General features: G+C 41.3%; 1 protein-coding gene across 4 annotated transcripts in view; it reads left to right on the forward strand.

Moving 5' to 3' along the window:
• atp2b1a (ATPase plasma membrane Ca2+ transporting 1a) overlaps positions 1 to 18,304 on the forward strand; it is a 34,738-nt gene that overhangs the window by 7,315 nt on the left and 9,119 nt on the right. For all 4 annotated transcript variants that reach the window (XM_069519518.1, XM_069519519.1, XM_069519520.1 and 1 more), the window contains exons 2-16: positions 2,027 to 2,516; positions 10,054 to 10,251; positions 10,423 to 10,680; positions 10,866 to 10,991; positions 11,803 to 11,964; positions 12,640 to 12,678; positions 14,414 to 14,569; positions 14,700 to 14,914; positions 15,213 to 15,455; positions 15,557 to 15,798; positions 16,302 to 16,539; positions 17,251 to 17,430; positions 17,516 to 17,603; positions 17,701 to 17,807; positions 17,928 to 18,119. In XM_069519518.1, the coding sequence (XP_069375619.1) occupies positions 2,324 to 2,516; positions 10,054 to 10,251; positions 10,423 to 10,680; positions 10,866 to 10,991; positions 11,803 to 11,964; positions 12,640 to 12,678; positions 14,414 to 14,569; positions 14,700 to 14,914; positions 15,213 to 15,455; positions 15,557 to 15,798; positions 16,302 to 16,539; positions 17,251 to 17,430; positions 17,516 to 17,603; positions 17,701 to 17,807; positions 17,928 to 18,119 (2,637 nt within the window). In that variant the 5' untranslated portion in view covers positions 2,027 to 2,323. The remainder of the gene's footprint in view (positions 1 to 2,026; positions 2,517 to 10,053; positions 10,252 to 10,422; positions 10,681 to 10,865; positions 10,992 to 11,802; positions 11,965 to 12,639; positions 12,679 to 14,413; positions 14,570 to 14,699; positions 14,915 to 15,212; positions 15,456 to 15,556; positions 15,799 to 16,301; positions 16,540 to 17,250; positions 17,431 to 17,515; positions 17,604 to 17,700; positions 17,808 to 17,927; positions 18,120 to 18,304) is intronic.

Consider the following 18,304-nt stretch of genomic DNA (forward strand, 5'->3'; position numbering starts at 1 on the left):
TTCGGCATCTGCGTCCACGTTTTTAAAGTTGCAGCTTTTAGAGTTAGTTTAGATTTTGTCAGTGTTTTTTAGGTTTGGTGTAAAGATACCTGAATGGTGTTCTCTCAAGCATGTTCTGATCTTCGTGTACAGCCAGACAGAGGGATAACTGCAGCATTTTTCCAGACATGAAAGAACATCCCTGTCTGGTCCAGGTTCACCTCAATGCAGATTATATGCTGACATAGCTTTCTACTTCAAAGTACAGTTAAGTGTCTCACAAATTGTTTCAGACAAGTAATCAAGCCCATCTTGTTAAATCTTTCAAGTAAATCCAGTCCGACGTGAATGAATCAGCCTCATTGTGTTAGGCTGATTAAAGCTTGAATGGACAGCAACTACTCATTGGAATGGACTCCCCCCATGTAGAGCACCATGGAGCTCCCTGATGCCACAGATAGTCTTAATTAGATTAAACAGAAGGCTTTTCCTAAGGTAATCAGTCAGTTGGTGCCTGTTCACCACGTTACCCCCCCCCCAGTTTCACTGCAGGGAGGCTTGTGGCTTCTTTTTCTGCCTCTGATTAAAGTTTCTCCTCTTCTCAAACCTACTGTATGTATATGTGTTTGACATAGCAGGGTGCTCATGTAACATTACGTAATGCAGTCACGGCTATAATGCTTTCCTCAACATCTGGTCGTACTAGAAAAGGAAACCAGAGGCTTATTGGGTATCGGTGATTACTTGAATCTACTGTATGTACCCATTTGATATCTCAGGTCTCCATTCCACCCAGATAAAACTGCAATTTTCTTTAATCTGGAGTCACTCCTTTGTCTTCTTCGCTTTAAAATTAGTTGTGCTGTACTGTAACTGGCATGTACTGTTTTTAGAGCAGCAAAGAAGAAGTGATATCCAGTAGAGCAGCATCAGCAATTAAGCAATATTTCATGCAGTCAGTATGTTCAACCTTTATTTACAGGAAGTAGTTGTTGTGTACCTCTAGATTCATTTGTTTGAGTTATTTTTGACTCTCAAAATAGATAATGTAATAATACAGCTTTTAAAATATGTTTTACTCTGGCACTGGTATCGGATTGGTACTCAGTGTAGACAGAATTTAATCTTGTGGTTTACTGGGCTTGCCACTGTTTAAGGTCCATGAGTAGGTTACCAGCCACATTTTGGCAAGTGATTAAGCTTGTGTCTTATGTGCATTGAGTAGTTTTAACACGCATCCTTCAGTCGGTCACACAGCAGCGAATGAACGCAACCAAACATCGTAAAATGCAGGAAACAGGGGAGGAAACTGTCACTCAGCTTTAAGAACTGTTTGTTTCAGTGATAAACATTGTAGAGGAAGAAAATACAAATTTTAAATTCCCAAAAGCAGTAAAAACCCTGGGAGCAACTCAGAGCAGATTGATTATTGAATACTAATGCTCCATTCTGCTCACACACTCCAACCAGGAAGCAGAGTGCACATTACCAGACAAAACTCTTGTCTGGATGACAAAATTATTATTATTGTAACACAAGTGCAGCTAATCATAATCTCTTCGCAATGGCCTTAGGCAGTTTAGCTAATTATTTAGCCACTTGTCCCAGCAGCCAAGTGGATTTATGTAAGGGCCCCCATGTTACTTACACAGCAGTAAAATGTTAACACACGCAAAAAATGAAAAAAATTATTTTAATAATCTCAAACGTCCAAGTCCACCATTAAGTATGGACCTGGTATCATAGTTGAGGAAAACCGATGATAAAACAAACAAATATTGCCAAACTCAACACATTTTTGTTTGTCAAAATGTCTGTTGCTTCTTTTTGTCTTTTTTGATATTGCTGTTCATGCAGGCCATGGTTTTATAAAGCAGCATGTGGAGCAAACCTGAATTCTTCCTGCTCATTTAGCCCAAACATTATTCATCCGATGTCTGCGTGATTGCAGTTAATGTATGAGAAACCTCAACCCTGCTGTACATCAAATAACACTAGGTGACGTCACTAAAGATAACCTTTTTGTACTTTTGCTTCTCTCTTACAGATCTCATGCATGGTGATCTCCGGCTCTGTGGGTGATCCTCATTCACCATGAAAGAGTAGGAACTCGGCTCTCCATGGGAAATGGCCTGTTTTGTAATATCCTTGTCCTGCTACCTGGCGTATGACTCCAGCTGCCTGTGAAGGGCCCATCAGCTGTTTATGGGAACTACTACTTGGTTCACACTCTTGAGGATTTAAGCTTTTCCGGGACAACTCTTTTTTTTTTTTTTTTTTACCCCCCCCTGCTGTCAAGCCAAAGCAAAAACGCTTTGCAATAGAGTGGGGAGGCGCTGAGACAATGGCAAACAACTCGTACAGTGGGGTGAAGAACTCCATGGTGGAGGCCAACCACGATGGAGAGTTTGGCTGCACACTCAAAGAACTGCGCTCCCTTATGGAACTGAGAGGCGCCGAGGCGATAACCAAAGTCGGTGAAACTTACGGGGATATTCAAGGACTCTGCAACCGATTAAAAACTTCACCTATAGATGGTAGAGTAACGTGTCCACCACACTCAACATAATGGCTGTTGTTTAACTGCATCAAATACAGGATGTGTTCACAGAAGTCAGTGCTTGTGGTAAATGATAATGTGGTGCACACATAGTTTAGGAGGCATGTCATTGGCTGTGTCATCCACATTGTGCATACCTTGACATCACTTCCTTGGAAAACTCATATGCCAGACAGGTGGCCAGGCAGGCTGGTTCTGACCTGGACTAGTCCTGCTCTATTTCAAGGCCTGTGGATATGTCCCCCACACCCACTCTCTCTCCCTTTCACCTCTGTCTCTGTGTGTGCGTGTCTGTGTGCCTCTGTGTGCAGGCTTCAGACAGACCAGCTGTCTGCCTGGACATAGTAGCAGGTTGTTGATGTGGTGCTGCACAGGTCGATGTCCCACATGTGGTGAACAACCAAACCAGTCACTATGCTAATAGTTGTGGAAACATTTCCAGTTAGGTTAAAGCTCCACTGGGGCAGTTGTGGTTGCCAGGATCTCTCTTGCGTTTTGTATTTTACTCGTTTCTCTCTCTGTCTCAGTTTGTCTCTCTATAGACAGTCTGCCTAATCGCCAGTGTGACCTTGACTGAACTCTTATGGGAGGGGATTTTCAGTTTGATCCCAGATTAAAACGGCACCGCATATTCACTGCAGCAGCAACAGTCCCCTGTATGCATTGTCTCAAAGCAAGCGAATATATTTCCCTAACTGAATAGAATGCTAGAAACGCAATAAAACGGCACAGAATAACTCTCATTCAAGAATCAGTACAGTTCTGTCTAATTCTTGACCTTTCCTTTATTGACTATATGGACGGTGTACACCACATAGTCTCTTTAGCTGTTATAATTTCAGAGGAGTTTTACAGTCCAATAAGCTTTAGTGTGATCTGTGAACAATGTGCTGAATTGAAATGTGTCTTGTCAGAGAGAGTGAGTTGTCTAAACATGCATGTGGCAGTTTCAAGTTGGTGACTGTCAAACTACTTCAGTATTACAACATCAGTCGTTTCAGATGATCAAATCTGACTTTAAGACGGAGATGTGAGTGGGAATCATTGTTTTCGTGATTTCTTAAAGTTCTTGATACTTAATACCCTGCAAAGCAAAGGCTGCTTTTGCCAAAAATGTGAAACATTTAAATCGTCTGTTATTTGCAACTGCACCGCTTAGTTTGCCTATAGGCCCCTGTTTGTTCCCCTCTGCAGCAGGTGCTGTCCCAGTTGGTCCGCAGCCACTGAGTTTTGACACTGGCAATCAGCTCATTCGTCACTGGCCTGTGAAATTAAGCCATCATTTAAGATTACAGGAGCTTGACAATTGAAAGGGGATTTCTGATTAGTTGGTTGGTCATTTCTGGAACCTCTTAGGACAATCCTTTGCTAATCCTCCACGTTTCCAAACTTTTTTCTTTCTTTTTTTTTTTCCACCCCAAAAGTTTGACTGGACTTTTGTGTTACAGCCGTGCATGAATGTACCACTCTACTTTTGCTAGTTTTCAAAATCGAAGACTTAGAGGCCTGGCCTGTTTGGATTAAGTTAGAATTAATACAGCACTGCCACATAAGGCTGGATATCTCCTAAGGACTCTCAATTCATTGGACTGTGATTAAGATTGATTTTGGTAATTAAAATACCAATGCTGAGCTTGAAAAGACTTAATAATGCTCATTGTACAATGTGCTTTTTGAAACTGTGACAATGAGCACGAGCAAACGCTTATTTAGATGTTACATTTGTCTGTTTGACTGTTGCAGTGTAATGAAATAACAAGTGAACCCTGAAGGGCATTCATCACTGATGGAACAGATCAAAACTAATATAGTTTGGATGATTTTTACTTGTGTTCTTTTAGTTTTGTTAGTTCGCTGTAGTTAACAAACAAACCCTGATTCCATAGTGGTGAGGAATCCTGTGTGTTTGAATGAGAGCTCACCAATACCTGAGGCTCTGCTGACGTGCAGTTGGTTTCATTTCCTCAAAGTGTGCTGAATATTTGTTCTGCTGTTAAACACGATGAAATAAGTACCAGTTTAGTCTAAGGTTTGATTCACTCTCTGTTTTTCTAATTTTTTAAAAACATCATGGGAAACATTTCAGATTGTGAAACAAGACATGTAGTGTTCTTTGAGGCTCTTAAATTAAGATTTGAGGAAGTAACACCGGTGAGTCGTTTTATGTGAAAGTCTTCAGCCTTTACTAGACGAGAGGGAGAGCCCATTGAAAAGTGCATTATGGGAAGCGAAGGACTCGTGTTTTAGCTATGCAGATCTAGCAGTCAAGTCAGGGGAAGTGCTGCTGCTCTACTTATTTTTCATGGTCTTGCTTGAAGGGCCGGGACATCTGTGTCTCTTCTGCATCAGTTGTGATCATTCTTGTTTTTTAATCTGTCTCCCATGGGTCCTCCAGCAGTGTGTAAGAATAACAGTAAATCACTGGAGTGCTGTTATACCCAAATTTTCATTCTTTTATGACATTTTCTTAGCATTGAATATCACAGCTCAGGGTCATGGTGTTGTTGTCCAAAGTGTCCCCAGATGTTGAATTTAGGTTTCGAGTTTGCTTTCTTTTGGGCACCCAAATCAGTTTTTATTTAAAAGCTGTATAAGGTAGAAAGCTGAAGGATAGTGGGAGGTGGGCAGGTGTCACTTCTGTTTGTAACATTAGAAAAAGTAAAGTCGCACTGTAGCATCAATAATTTCAGATCGTCCTGGTCGCAGCAGCATTTCTTTAGGATCCTCTGCTTCCTCTGCATAATTAGACTTGTCAAATGGGCATGGCCACTTTGCATCAATACTATCGACAGTGTCCTCCAATTATTCCCTGTCACAATTATTCCTTGTTGATTGCTATTTTAGTAGAGTCAAATATTTGGGTTCCAGCCTATTGATCCGATTGACCGCAGGCTGAGAGGCTTCCGCAATTGGCCTGCAATTCAGGAGCTGACAGGCTCTCTGTATCTGTCATTGCAGACTCCGCACCCCCTCGTTCAACAGGAAGGTTCAGACCGTTAAATGATAGTTTACTCTGTGTGACTCGAGGGGGCTGGCGCAGCTTGTCTTCATGTCTGAATTCAAAATGATGCGCTGAGATGTGCTTTAGATTGCAGAATGCATATGGCCAGATTCTGCTGTTTGGTATTAGGTGAAAGCCTTTTCTTGTGTTTCCTTATGTGTAGTCATGAGAGGTTGGCACGTTTGTCCTTTGACTGTGGAAATTCCTATTGTGTAGGTCATTTTAGGGCGTTAATTTGTGAAGGAGATAAATTTAAATAACTTGTGCTACTTCCAGCAACTGATGACCTAAATGTATTCATCGTCTAGCCTGATTCTCCAGTTGTAGTGTCAGGTAGAACATGTCTCCTTTCTCAGAACTCCTGAGATACTTAAATTCCTTATTCTGTGATGAAAGTGCATGACATCTATCTAATGTGCTCTTTTTGGAAGTAGAATGATCGGCTATAATAATGAGGGCTGCTGTTCCATTCGTTAAGCAAAGCCCTGCTCATTAGTGCGGAATCTGCTTATGTGCAATAAAACCCAAAAAGCCCCGATCGCTTGAAAATATGGAAAAACAGAAGCCTTGTTAGTATTTGTCAAATTTAAAAACATAATAAGTTGGAAAAAAAACAGCTACAGTTTAATATGAAATAATTTTATCCTGCTTTCGTTGTTGTTGTTCCACTTGATAAAGAAACAGTTTTCCACTAATACTCTTGGTACCATTTGTTTAAATCTGAAAAATCAAGTATTTGCATGATTTAAAAAAATATATACTATAACTTCGCTAGAGATGATGAGATTCCCATTGTTCATTCTAGGATAAATGGACTGTCACCTCAGATTTTTATAAATGTAATATATTAACACACCAAGATTTGGTTTTAACCTTTCAGACACATTTTTCCCCATTTCATTCATGTGTTACAAAGGACACTGGGAGCATCCATGCAAAAATACTGACATTACACTTGCATGAACAAATTGCCAAGTGTCTGTACTACACATCGTCAGTCAGACAGGAGGAAGGAAAGCAGAGCAGACTTCCACACAGTCTTCTCATCCTTGCAGTAATTTGTGGGTCCAGATCCTCAGTGTCTCATGAAGTTTACCGACCGTATAAGTAAAATTGGCATTCTGTTAACTGTCTGAAAATCTTATATTAAACAGAGTAAGCACAAAAATATCTCAAACACCTCATCCATCCAGGGATTTGTCTCATTGTTCTGGATAGTGTGTTAGCACTTCTCTATCTGTGCACAGTTAACGTGAAGGCAGGAAAAAAATACAACCTGCGACCCTGATTGTGTCAGGCTCAGAATGAAGGCTTACCTTGACCCCTCTCGAGTGGCTGAAATGACAATACTGAGAGGGGTCAGCCGGGGACAGGCCTCCAAATTAAATGGTTAATGATTAGCTGTTTGACTTGAGACACTCTGGGCACTAAAATGATGTATGGGGCCAAGGCCGACCTATTTTCTGTTTGTGCATCGACGGAGGGGCAACATGTTGATCGTCCTGTGTCACTTGTATTTATTGCTCTAATGCAAAGGTAAAGTGTGGTTTAAAATTGAAATGGGTATTAGCTGTCAGCATGTTTTCATTAGAGGCATAGAGAATCAAAGCAGACGGTGAGAGACAGCCAGGGAGCAGCAACAGGCAGCTATGCAGGATAAACCCCGTACCATTTTTAATATGCTGTACTGGTGAGTCATCCATGTTCTTCTCACCTCCCTTTTAGAAAAATATGTGTTAGTGTTAGGTTGTAATGTCAATTAACCTTGTAACACAGGATTATTTTGTTCAGTGACCCAGACTAAAGCTCGTTTAAAGGGAGAAACGGGTAGAAATGTGAACGATAAAGCAAAGAGGTCGTGTTTTAATTAAGTTACATCTACACCCTGATAGTTCACAACAGACTCCTGTCATCTAAAGTGTCCCCTTCTCAATTTTAGAAATAAATTGAAGCAATTAATTCAGGAGCAAAGTGCAGCCCCATTGTCATTAATGTGATTTTAGTGCATGTTAAAAGTGAGAATCAGCAGGGACACAGCCGTTTGTGTGCCGTCTGCAGATGCATTTCTCTCTTTATTAAGAATCTCAATTTATTTAGAGCTCATGGGATAACGGAATAATTAATGAGCAGATTACAGTTGTCACTTATTTGTGAGAATTGACTTAAGGGGATTTCCTTCATATACATAAATAAAATGAGTAAATAAATACTTGAGTCAAGAATCACATTCGTTAGGTATGTGATAACTTTTATAGTCACATAACAACTCATCTTAAAAAAACAAACCTGACAACGTTTTCTCTTAGTCAAGAGTGATGTCAGAACGTACCTATAGATTGAAGTTCAGGGGGTTTGTCAACAGATGAAACAGAGTTGAATAAAACATCTTTTAAATAGTATTAGTTATTGGTTCTGAGATGAATTGCAGCTGCTGTTATGGAATGTGTGGTTGTCTTTTTTGATATCTTGCATGATTGCTGATACTGGCAATATTTACTGTCTCGTTGTTTGAGTGCTTTGAGATTGCACGACATTGTAGTGAAAAGGAAGAATCATAATCAGGACACTGAACTTGTGTGTAGATAATTATTGCGTAAGACTAAACGTATTTACAGAAAATCTTTTAGACCTTAAAAAGTCTTAACTATGTAAAAATATCTTCTTTAGTTGTGCTTTAAATTAGTTTTTGTTTAGCTGCATGCATATATTGTAATGTCTCTGGGTTTTGTTGTTCTTTTTCAACAAAACAGATCAGCAAGCTGTAATGAAACTACAAAAAAGGCCAATGTAGAACTACTCTCATCTTGGCTGTGGGAAAGATGAGAGAACAATCTCTGCCTGTAGTTTGTGAAGATAATGTTGTATTTCATCGTTATTCTCTACTGAGCTGTTTCAATTTTCGGAAATTGGGAGTAATTCTAGGACTCTGATAGTCCTTCATATCTGTCGTACTTGATATAGGTCTTAGATTTTATTCATCATGTTCTTAAAAAGACTTCAATTTCACCACTTATAATTTAATTGTTCACGGGCAGTGTTTGACAAAGCGGTTCTACGTCCATCTTTTTCACTTTGCCTTGACACAGTGAAATCTCTTCCCTTTGCACGAACTAATCAAAATGCATTTATTTTGAAGTTTGGCAGCTTTTCTGCACATATGAGATGGAGAGCTGTACTCCTTGTGCTTTTGCCACTCTACAAATGTGCAGTCATGATTCTTATTAAACCTCTAGGCTGTGTCTGTCTCTGTCCCTACGCTGACCGTCCTGATCTCCTTCCCTATTAAGACGCCGCTATTCCCAATGCTGCTTCCCTTCCGCCGTCAGTGGCTTTATTCTTTAATAGCCTCAGTCTCTTGCACACTCACCCTGGACCCCCACCCTCCCACCCCCATCTGTCTGTCAGTAGCAGTTTCACACAGTCACTCTTCCCTGGCCCCTAATTCTGCTCCACCTCCTCTGAGCCGCGCGCACACCCTCGCACAGCTCCATCCAGTCTGCACAGCCACCCACGCACAGTCAGTCAGCATGAATAGAGCTGAAAAACTGTCATGCATCATCAAATGTGCGAAGGCCCTTTTGAATATATGACTGTGCCTTGAATGTGGAGGCATTTGAATGGGTGGCTGCAGAATGCGCTCTGTGCACATGGATGAATGGGTCTCTGACCAACCAGACATGCGAAGTGTAAAAGAGATGACTCTATAACAGGACGACGATGGTATGCGAGCGTACAGCTGATTCCACCTCTCTAGTCTTTCAGTCATTGTATTTAAAAATAAAAAAGAAGCAATTTATGGGGTTAAATTCCACCTCTGTTGTCAAATTCTCTGGCAGTGGCGTACCTGAAAGAGGTGAAAATGTTTGACATGTCCACAGAATGTGTCATTGTTGTGCAGCGCTGTCGCCTCCACAGCATGTTTTGTTTCTGGAGGCCCAGTGTTAAACTCACCGACAAACTCTTTATTTTTTTACTCTCTCTTCTTGGGAACAAATTGTCCGCAGTACTGAATCCATCTGTGTTCAAATTATCCAGCACATAATTAAGTTATTTCTTTCTCTGATGTGAACATTTGTAATCTAATATTAGATTCCATGATAGATTACATTTAAGTACATATATTTTGTATTTCTGTGTCATGCCAAAGAGTTTGATTCATCCCTTTTGGCCTTACAAGACACCACTAATTTTACTAAAACATACATCTTCTTCCAGTTATTACTTTTACAACACAGAAAAAAGAAGGACAAATCTAAAGAAATCCAAATTGAAATGTAAATATGTAAAATACTGTTAAATCTCTTTAAACTGGAAAAAGAGCTTTATGTTTCTTCTCCCAGGCTTTCTCCACATTACTGGCAAATTTATGTTTTGAACTGCAAGTTCTGTTTCTGTGCATCATCCATATTTACAAAACCGATATCTTTTTTATCTTGAAAAGCAGAACTCCACACAAATTACATTAAAATGAAATATATAATGAAATTGTTTTCTCCTCTGTCTCCCTCCCTAGGTCTAAGCGGACAGCCTGCAGACATCGAGAAGCGGAAAACAGTGTTTGGGCAAAATTTTATACCACCCAAAAAGCCCAAAACCTTCTTACAGTTAGTGTGGGAGGCGCTGCAGGATGTCACACTGATTATCCTAGAAGTGGCAGCCATAGTTTCACTAGGCCTTTCTTTTTATAAACCTCCAGATGCCAAAAGAGATAGTAAGTTCTTTACATTTTACATTTCATTTCTATTTCCTGTTCTTTGTAGTAATTGATGCTGCTAATGGATTTCAGTTTTTTCATTTTATTTGTCTCAGTTTCTGCTTTTAAATGGGCCTGAATGATGGGATCATGGTTTTGATGTTGAGATTTGCCCCTGTCCCCCTGCAGACTGTGGAAGGGCTGCTGGAGGCATGGAGGATGAGAATGAGGCGGAAGCGGGCTGGATCGAGGGAGCGGCGATCCTTCTTTCAGTTATCTGTGTGGTGCTGGTGACAGCGTTCAATGACTGGAGTAAAGAGAAGCAGTTCAGGGGCCTCCAGAGCCGCATTGAGCAAGAACAGAAATTTACAGTCGCCCGTGGAGGACAAGTTATCCAAATTCCCGTGGCTGAGATCGTGGTCGGCGACATTGCACAAATAAAATACGGTAAGAGGAGCGGTGTTTTTAAATATGGTTCTGTAGTTAAATATAAATGTAACTTGGGATAGATAATAGATATGCTTAACATGATTATGCAAGATTCATTAAAAATTAAATGCTCTCATTTCAAATTTGCTTTTTTGCTGTTTTTGCTCCAAATTAAATGTGTTTTTTCTCTGCGTGTGTCTCAGGCGATCTTTTGCCTGCTGACGGCGTCTTAATCCAAGGCAACGATCTGAAGATTGATGAGAGCTCGCTCACAGGGGAGTCGGACCACGTCAAGAAAACACAAGAAAAGGATCCAATGCTTTTATCAGGTAACAAGAATCCTCCATTTCATTTCATTTTTCATAAGATGTCATCTCGCTAGTTGTGACCAGAAGACACTGAAGGTTGTACATATTGAAACCATAGCTTTACCTATATGATCTTCAGTGCAGCTGTGAGGCTGTAGTGTGTTGCTCCACCACTGCTTTTGATTCTGCTGTATCCTTTCTGCCGTCACTCTCACTAATGAAAGTAGAGCATCCGCTAATTAACAAAAGCATGAGCGAACTTTTAAATTTCAGCCTCTCACTGTCGTCACTCTCCTCTTACTCTTGACTTCTGTTCCTTCTCTCCTTCTTTTCTGTATAAATCAACATAATTTTCCTGTGTCATCAGCTTAATAGCAAGGCGTAGATATTAAACTCTGGAGAAACCATCTGAGACTTCTTTAAATTCAGCCCGACTAACAATTGGCTTTTGATTAAAGGCTGCTGATTAAAGGGTTGAAGTGTATTTGCATCATTGTCTCTTTTCTTGCAAGTGCACCATTCCTTTTGTAGTTATTGCCTGCATTTGAAAACCTAAATGTATTTTCCCTCTCGCGTGTGGCTGAAAATGCTCGGCTAAACCACCTAGTCAGAAGGCATAGGTGTCCAGCTCAACATTAAGTCACCAAATTGAAACATTCAAAGCGACAAATAAGTTAGGAAGGTATATTTGTTCCAGTATAAACAGAAACAAGGGCATATGTCGTCCTGGAAACACAGAGGAAACATTGCGTGCACGATTTAGTCAGATTCTGTACATAGCCTCTCCCTTTTCCTTATTGACTCACATTTTATTTTCCTCCTCTGTCTCAAGGCACCCATGTAATGGAAGGCTCAGGGAAAATGGTGGTCACTGCTGTGGGTGTCAACTCTCAAACTGGAATTATCTTCACTTTACTCGGGAGCGGCGAGGATGATGACGAAGACGAGGAGGAGAAGAAAAAGGAAAAGGAGGAGAAGAAGAAACAGAGGAAAAGTTAGTGTCTCTTACTACTTATTTACTGTCATATTACTGAGCATCGATCAGTCCGACAGGTCGACAAGATATTTCCATTTCTACCACCAGTTTTACATCTGGCAGAAAGATTCCATCACTTTCCATTTTGACTTCTATATATTTCAAAGATAAATATACTGAGACTGTGAGAAGAAAGCATAGTAGGAAGCAGAGTTACATACAGGTTGGACAATTTACAATTTCCAATAATCTGCCATAGCTTTTATTTTTGTTTATGCTTTTTAATGCAGTCTTTCTTCTGCGAGGAAGTCCTGGTCAAGTGGGGCAATTCCCTACAATTTAAGTTCAGTCCAACAGTTGAAAATGCAAAGATCCTTAAGAACATACTGAAAAAAAGGATGAAATCCTCACATTCGAGATATCTGGCGTTTTCAGCAATCATCATAACCGTATCAATGATTGACTAATAGTTTAAACTTTTAGTCTTTAGTGTATGAAGGATTACAGCATTGGTTAATTATAAGATTTTCATTCTGCCTTTTCTAAATCGAAGATTTATCACATAATATATATATTATATACATGACATAAATACATAATGATAATTTCCAGTAGTGGTTGATAGTACAGTAAATGTATTTCCCACCAGTTATAGAACTAGCAGTACTCACTCCATGGTGTATTTTTTTGCAGACAAAAAGCAAGATGGATCTGTGGAAAATCGTAAGAAAGGTAAGTTACACACACACACACACACACACACACACACACACTCACACTCACTCACACTCAATCTGTTAATAATTGGCTGCAGTGGTTTTAATGCAAGTAATGAGGAGTTGCATATTTCTGCATGACCCCGTGTCTGTGTGTATTCTTGGTACGGGATGTTCCTGCTCCATCCATTGTACTGTCCGACCCTCCCTTCTGTCTCTCCCTCCTCTTCTCTCGTCCTTCCCTGGCACATTGCGCTTTGAGCAGCAGGTGCTACTGAATCCAGTTATAGCGATTAGTGATGAGGAGATTAAAGCCATGCAACAATTCTGGGGCCAGAACATCTGCTTTCCCACCCATCTCTCCCTCTCTCTCCGACTCTCTTCCTGGCCCCCACAGTTTGATTTCTATTGATGTCCCAATCTGAACTGTTCACAGTCGAACCACGAGACTTGCACCGGTCGCAATTTCAGACTGACAACAATGATAATAAGGCTGTTTAGCGGTAACTCAACCAGCTAGCCAGGCCTGCAGTCCTCCTGGGACACCATGATCAGTAGTGCTCGGGTCTGTGACCACAACCCTGGCGCTAGTCCCTGGTGCACAGATTCCCTCAGCCTGCCAGGAATCAACAGTAATCCTTTAGACTGAGATTACACAGGCCATGTAAGTGCAGAACAAGCCACAGTCCACAGCAGCTGCAGTGGTGCGGTGTTAATGCCCCTCCTCTCCCTGCCGCATACGTCCAGACACCGTGCCATGCCGCTGTCCATACCATAATAAACACAGCTCTTAGCACAAATTAGACTTGAAAAGCAACAAGGCAGAAATTACACAGGTCCTACATAATGATTTGCAGTTTGCAGTTAGGAAAAGTTAACTGAGGGATGGGAAATACAGTCAGTTTTTCCTGCAGCCTCTGTGCCCTGCAGAACTGATCATTTTATCATGACGAGTGACACGACAGAGCCTGGCCCCCGCTGGCTGCTTCTACTCCCTCCTTTTGCCATTAGAGGCTTTGCGTCTCCAAGGTTACCTGGTTAGATGTGGGTTTGGGATTCCTGTCAGTCCTGCGGGGAGGGGGGGTGTGGATGGTTGCTGAGGAAGAGAGGAAGGAGATTTATTGGAATTTAACTGGCAACGACTGCTGTGGGCGCTGTCGAAGAAGGAGATGATTAGTCAGACAGATCCCGGTGCTACCAGCTAGTTAACCTGTTCTTTAAATCTCTTTAGGGCGAGGATGGTAATTACATTTATAAATCTTTGAGCCAATTACTGTGCAGTCGGATGACTGATAACAGGTCCACGGAGAAAAAAAAGAAAAATCTATAATTTTAAGTGATGTGACATCTCTCAAAATTATTATCGCTTTTCATTTATTGATGTGTCTGTAAATATAGTGCTACATTATCTTGTACTTGAAATATTCTCATAATCTATAATTTTTGTCACATCCAAATAAAATCTGAGTAATTTATTAATTTATTCTTAAGCCAACAGAAAATATATAAAACAGATGAAAAGCTGAAATAACTTAAGTCTGTAATAATTCTTTTTTTTTTGTTAACCTCACAGAGTTTATTAAATCAACGATGCACGGCTAAACATTTATTTTTTATTTCTGGTCTTTAATATTAGCAAAAAGGAAAATCTAGACATTCAATTTGACACCAGTAAAATGTTACAGCCAGTACATTAGTGTCATTTTAAGAGCATTTCATTTAACAGCTTTTTCTTGTTCTTTTTGCTGCAGCTAAAGCACAGGATGGTGCTGCGATGGAAATGCAGCCTCTGAACAGTGACGAGGGAGGTGATGCTGAGGAGAAGAAAAAATCCAACCTGCCAAAGAAAGAGAAGTCTGTTCTCCAGGGCAAACTGACCAAACTGGCTGTACAGATCGGCAAAGCAGGTGAGCCGTAGTTCTACTGTGACTTTATCATCTCTTACTTTCTGTAATCTTTTTCTTTTCATTATTACCAGTATGTTGATGATGATATCTACATGATTCCCTGACTATCTTCTGCCCTCCTTCCTCCCAGGTCTGGTTATGTCAGCCATCACTGTTATCATCCTGGTGGTGCTATTTGTAGTCGACACCTTCTGGATCCAGAATCTGCCCTGGGACAAGGACTGCACTCCCATCTACATCCAGTTCTTTGTGAAGTTCTTCATCATCGGCGTCACTGTTCTGGTGGTGGCCGTTCCCGAAGGCCTGCCGCTCGCCGTAACAATTTCCCTGGCATACTCCGTTAAGGTAAAGTCTTCCTGCCAAGCGACCTGTGCTTAGCGCTGAGCAGCTTGCACTTTAGCCTATTAAAACTAGCCACCATGCTGTTAAGACTTGGCTAACTGATACCCCAGAGCAAAGCGAATGATCCCATCTGCTGAACTTGTTTGCCAATAGAGGACTTTATCCCATCAAGGAGCTATTCATTTTACTCATTTTCACACATTTCTTTTTACGACAAGTGAAGATATCTGAGTGCCTTTCTGCTTGTGAAGCTTCATTTACAGTCTTTAATCATTTGCTGATTTGTTTTATCTTCCTACAGAAAATGATGAAAGACAACAACCTTGTGCGTCACTTGGACGCCTGTGAGACTATGGGCAATGCTACCGCCATCTGCTCTGACAAGACTGGTACGCTCACAATGAACCGCATGACTGTGGTGCAGGCCTACATCGCTGAGAAGTTCTACAAGAAAGTCCCGGAACCAGAAAACATCACCCCTTCTATTTTAGATATCCTGATTCTGGGTATTGCAGTCAACTGCGCCTACACCACCAAGATCATGGTAGGCTTGTGAAATGCATTAACTTAGCTTTACCCTTAATATTGACTTGTCATATATTTGGCTTGAGGAAAACACTGACCGAATTCTCAATTCATGTCCAGCCTCCAGAGAAAGAAGGGGGCTTGCCACGGCAGGTGGGTAACAAGACCGAGTGTGCCTTGCTTGGCTTTTCTAATGACCTGAAGCGAGACTACCAGGCTATCCGCAATGAGATCCCAGAGGAGAAACTGTACAAAGTCTACACCTTCAACTCGGTCCGCAAGTCTATGAGCACCGTGTTGAAGTTGGCTGATGGCAGCTACCGTATGTTCAGCAAAGGAGCCTCAGAGATTCTCTTAAAAAAGTAAGAAAACACTGCTCATCTTTGGTTTTAATCCTTTGCGTTTATTTCTTTTGCACACTGGATTGCATGGTGGGCGTTGTTATTCTGTAGGTATTTACTTGCTCCAGCTGGCCAGACTCTGCAGTAAATGATATGTGTTGTGCTTTAAGCAGCTAAGAAATTCAAGTGCATCCCACCCAAGCCCCTTACTTTGCAACTTAAAAACAGGGGCTGAGAAAATGAGCCGGTAACAACTCTGTAAGCCTCTTAACCAAGCAGGCTTCTTTTTAACCCACAGGGCTTAGTGTGACTTCTTACCACTGCAGCTCATCATTCACACGCTTTGTCTTCTCCTCTTCCTTTACTCCTTTGTCTCATCTACATTATCTTTTAACAAGCCAGCATCTATCTTCCTCATCCAGACTCCATCTCTCCTAATGCCTCGCTCCCCCTTCTCCCTTTGTCTCTTTACCCTCTTCTAAATATACGGTTATAAATTAATATACCCTCTTTTCCCTGCCCAGGTGCTATAAAATCCAGACGGCAAACGGTGAGTCAAAGGTGTTTCGCCCACGGGACAGAGATGATATGGTAAAAAAAGTGATCGAGCCCATGGCCTCAGAGGGCCTGAGGACCATCTGCCTTGCATATAGAGATTTCCCTGCTTCTGAGGGTGAGCCTGACTGGGACAATGAAAATGACATCCTCACCGGACTGACCTGCATTTGCGTGGTGGGCATCGAAGACCCCGTGAGACCTGAGGTTAGCAGCTACGCACAGAGGAGGAAAACATTATAATTGTCTTAATAGATTTTGACTTCATAAACAAACTTAAGACGCGTGTCTCTTAACAGAATTGAGGTTTTCCAACATAAATGTTTTAATGCAGCCCCCCCCTTCAATCAGGAGTGGAGCTAGGGGGATTCCAAACTCCTAAACGGTCCAATAAGCACTTTTGAAGAAGAACACTGGCAGCTAAAGGGGTTAGCAGCTCCTGAGCAAAGCAGGGAATTTAAATGACAGGAGATGCTGCATCAGCCCTTTTTCAAACACAAGATGCGACTTCATTTCTGCAAGAAAATCTGAAATAATACAGCAATTAAGATATTCAGGCTTTTGAGGGGCTGCCTCCTCAGTGAGACAAGTAGATGAAACAGAACTGGGTCATTAGTTTGTTAGATGCTCAGCTTTCTTCTACCATTGCATATTTACTTTGTTCAGGTACAACACACAGCTTCTTTGCAGAGAACAAACCACATGTTGTTTAAAAGGGACAGATTGTAGCTGTGCGACTCCACGTCCCAATTTCTATAAATCTAAACCCGACCAAATCCTAAAAGCTGTTTAGAATTTTTTATTTCAGTGTTTAAATACAAAAGTAAAGCGTAGCCGAGCTTTAATTTTGAAATCCCCAGAGAAGAAGGAAAAAACAACATGCATTTCCTCCGTAATTGCGTTTCCGCTCTCCTCCAGGTCCCAGACGCAATCAGGAAATGCCAACGTGCTGGCATCACGGTGCGAATGGTAACTGGGGACAACATCAACACAGCTCGAGCCATCGCCACCAAGTGTGGCATCCTACTGCCCGGAGACGACTTCCTCTGCCTGGAGGGCAAAGAGTTCAACCGAAGGATACGCAACGAGAAAGGAGAGGTGGGCCACAGCAAAACACTGTACCTCAGAGACTGTTGCAGATGTGCTGTAGGGATTCTATTAGGTTTTTTTCTCCTGTTTCTAGATTGAACAAGAACGCATTGACAAGATCTGGCCCAAGCTGCGAGTACTGGCTCGCTCATCACCCACAGATAAACACACCTTAGTGAAAGGTACTTCTGTTTTTCTTGTTTTTGAAAAAAATGGTCATTGTCTGTTTTTGGGGGCTTTTCAGGTTTAATTTAAAATGGTCTTGTTTTATTATTCTAGGTATTATAGACAGCACAGTAATAGAACAGAGACAAGTGGTGGCAGTGACAGGAGATGGTACAAATGATGGTCCTGCCTTGAAGAAAGCTGATGTTGGCTTTGCCATGGTGAGTCTTCTATCTTACAGTTAATTCTGAAAAAATAAGGCTCACTATCAAGCATAACGATGTTAAATATGTTGTGACTAGACACAGATTTGTCTCTGATCATCATCTTTTTGTCTCCAGGGTATTGCCGGCACAGATGTAGCCAAGGAGGCATCTGACATCATTCTGACCGACGACAACTTCTCCAGCATCGTAAAAGCCGTCATGTGGGGACGCAACGTCTACGATAGCATCTCCAAGTTCCTCCAGTTTCAGCTGACTGTCAATGTGGTGGCTGTCATTGTAGCGTTTACCGGAGCCTGCATCACACAGGTTAGACTTCCCAGAAGCTACACAGGGTCTGATATCATTTTCTTGAATATAGAAATGCACACCGTGCACCTTCGAACTGTCTCTATATTTTGTTTCTAATGAGGAATATTCCTTTTAATTTCCTCATGCGTTAGCAATCATAAGCACCTGTGAAATTCCTTAATGATTTTTTAATATCTGTCTTT

This window comes from Paralichthys olivaceus, chromosome 23 (genome assembly GCF_024713975.1).
Source record: "Paralichthys olivaceus isolate ysfri-2021 chromosome 23, ASM2471397v2, whole genome shotgun sequence".
NCBI classification, from domain to species: domain Eukaryota; kingdom Metazoa; phylum Chordata; class Actinopteri; order Pleuronectiformes; family Paralichthyidae; genus Paralichthys; species Paralichthys olivaceus.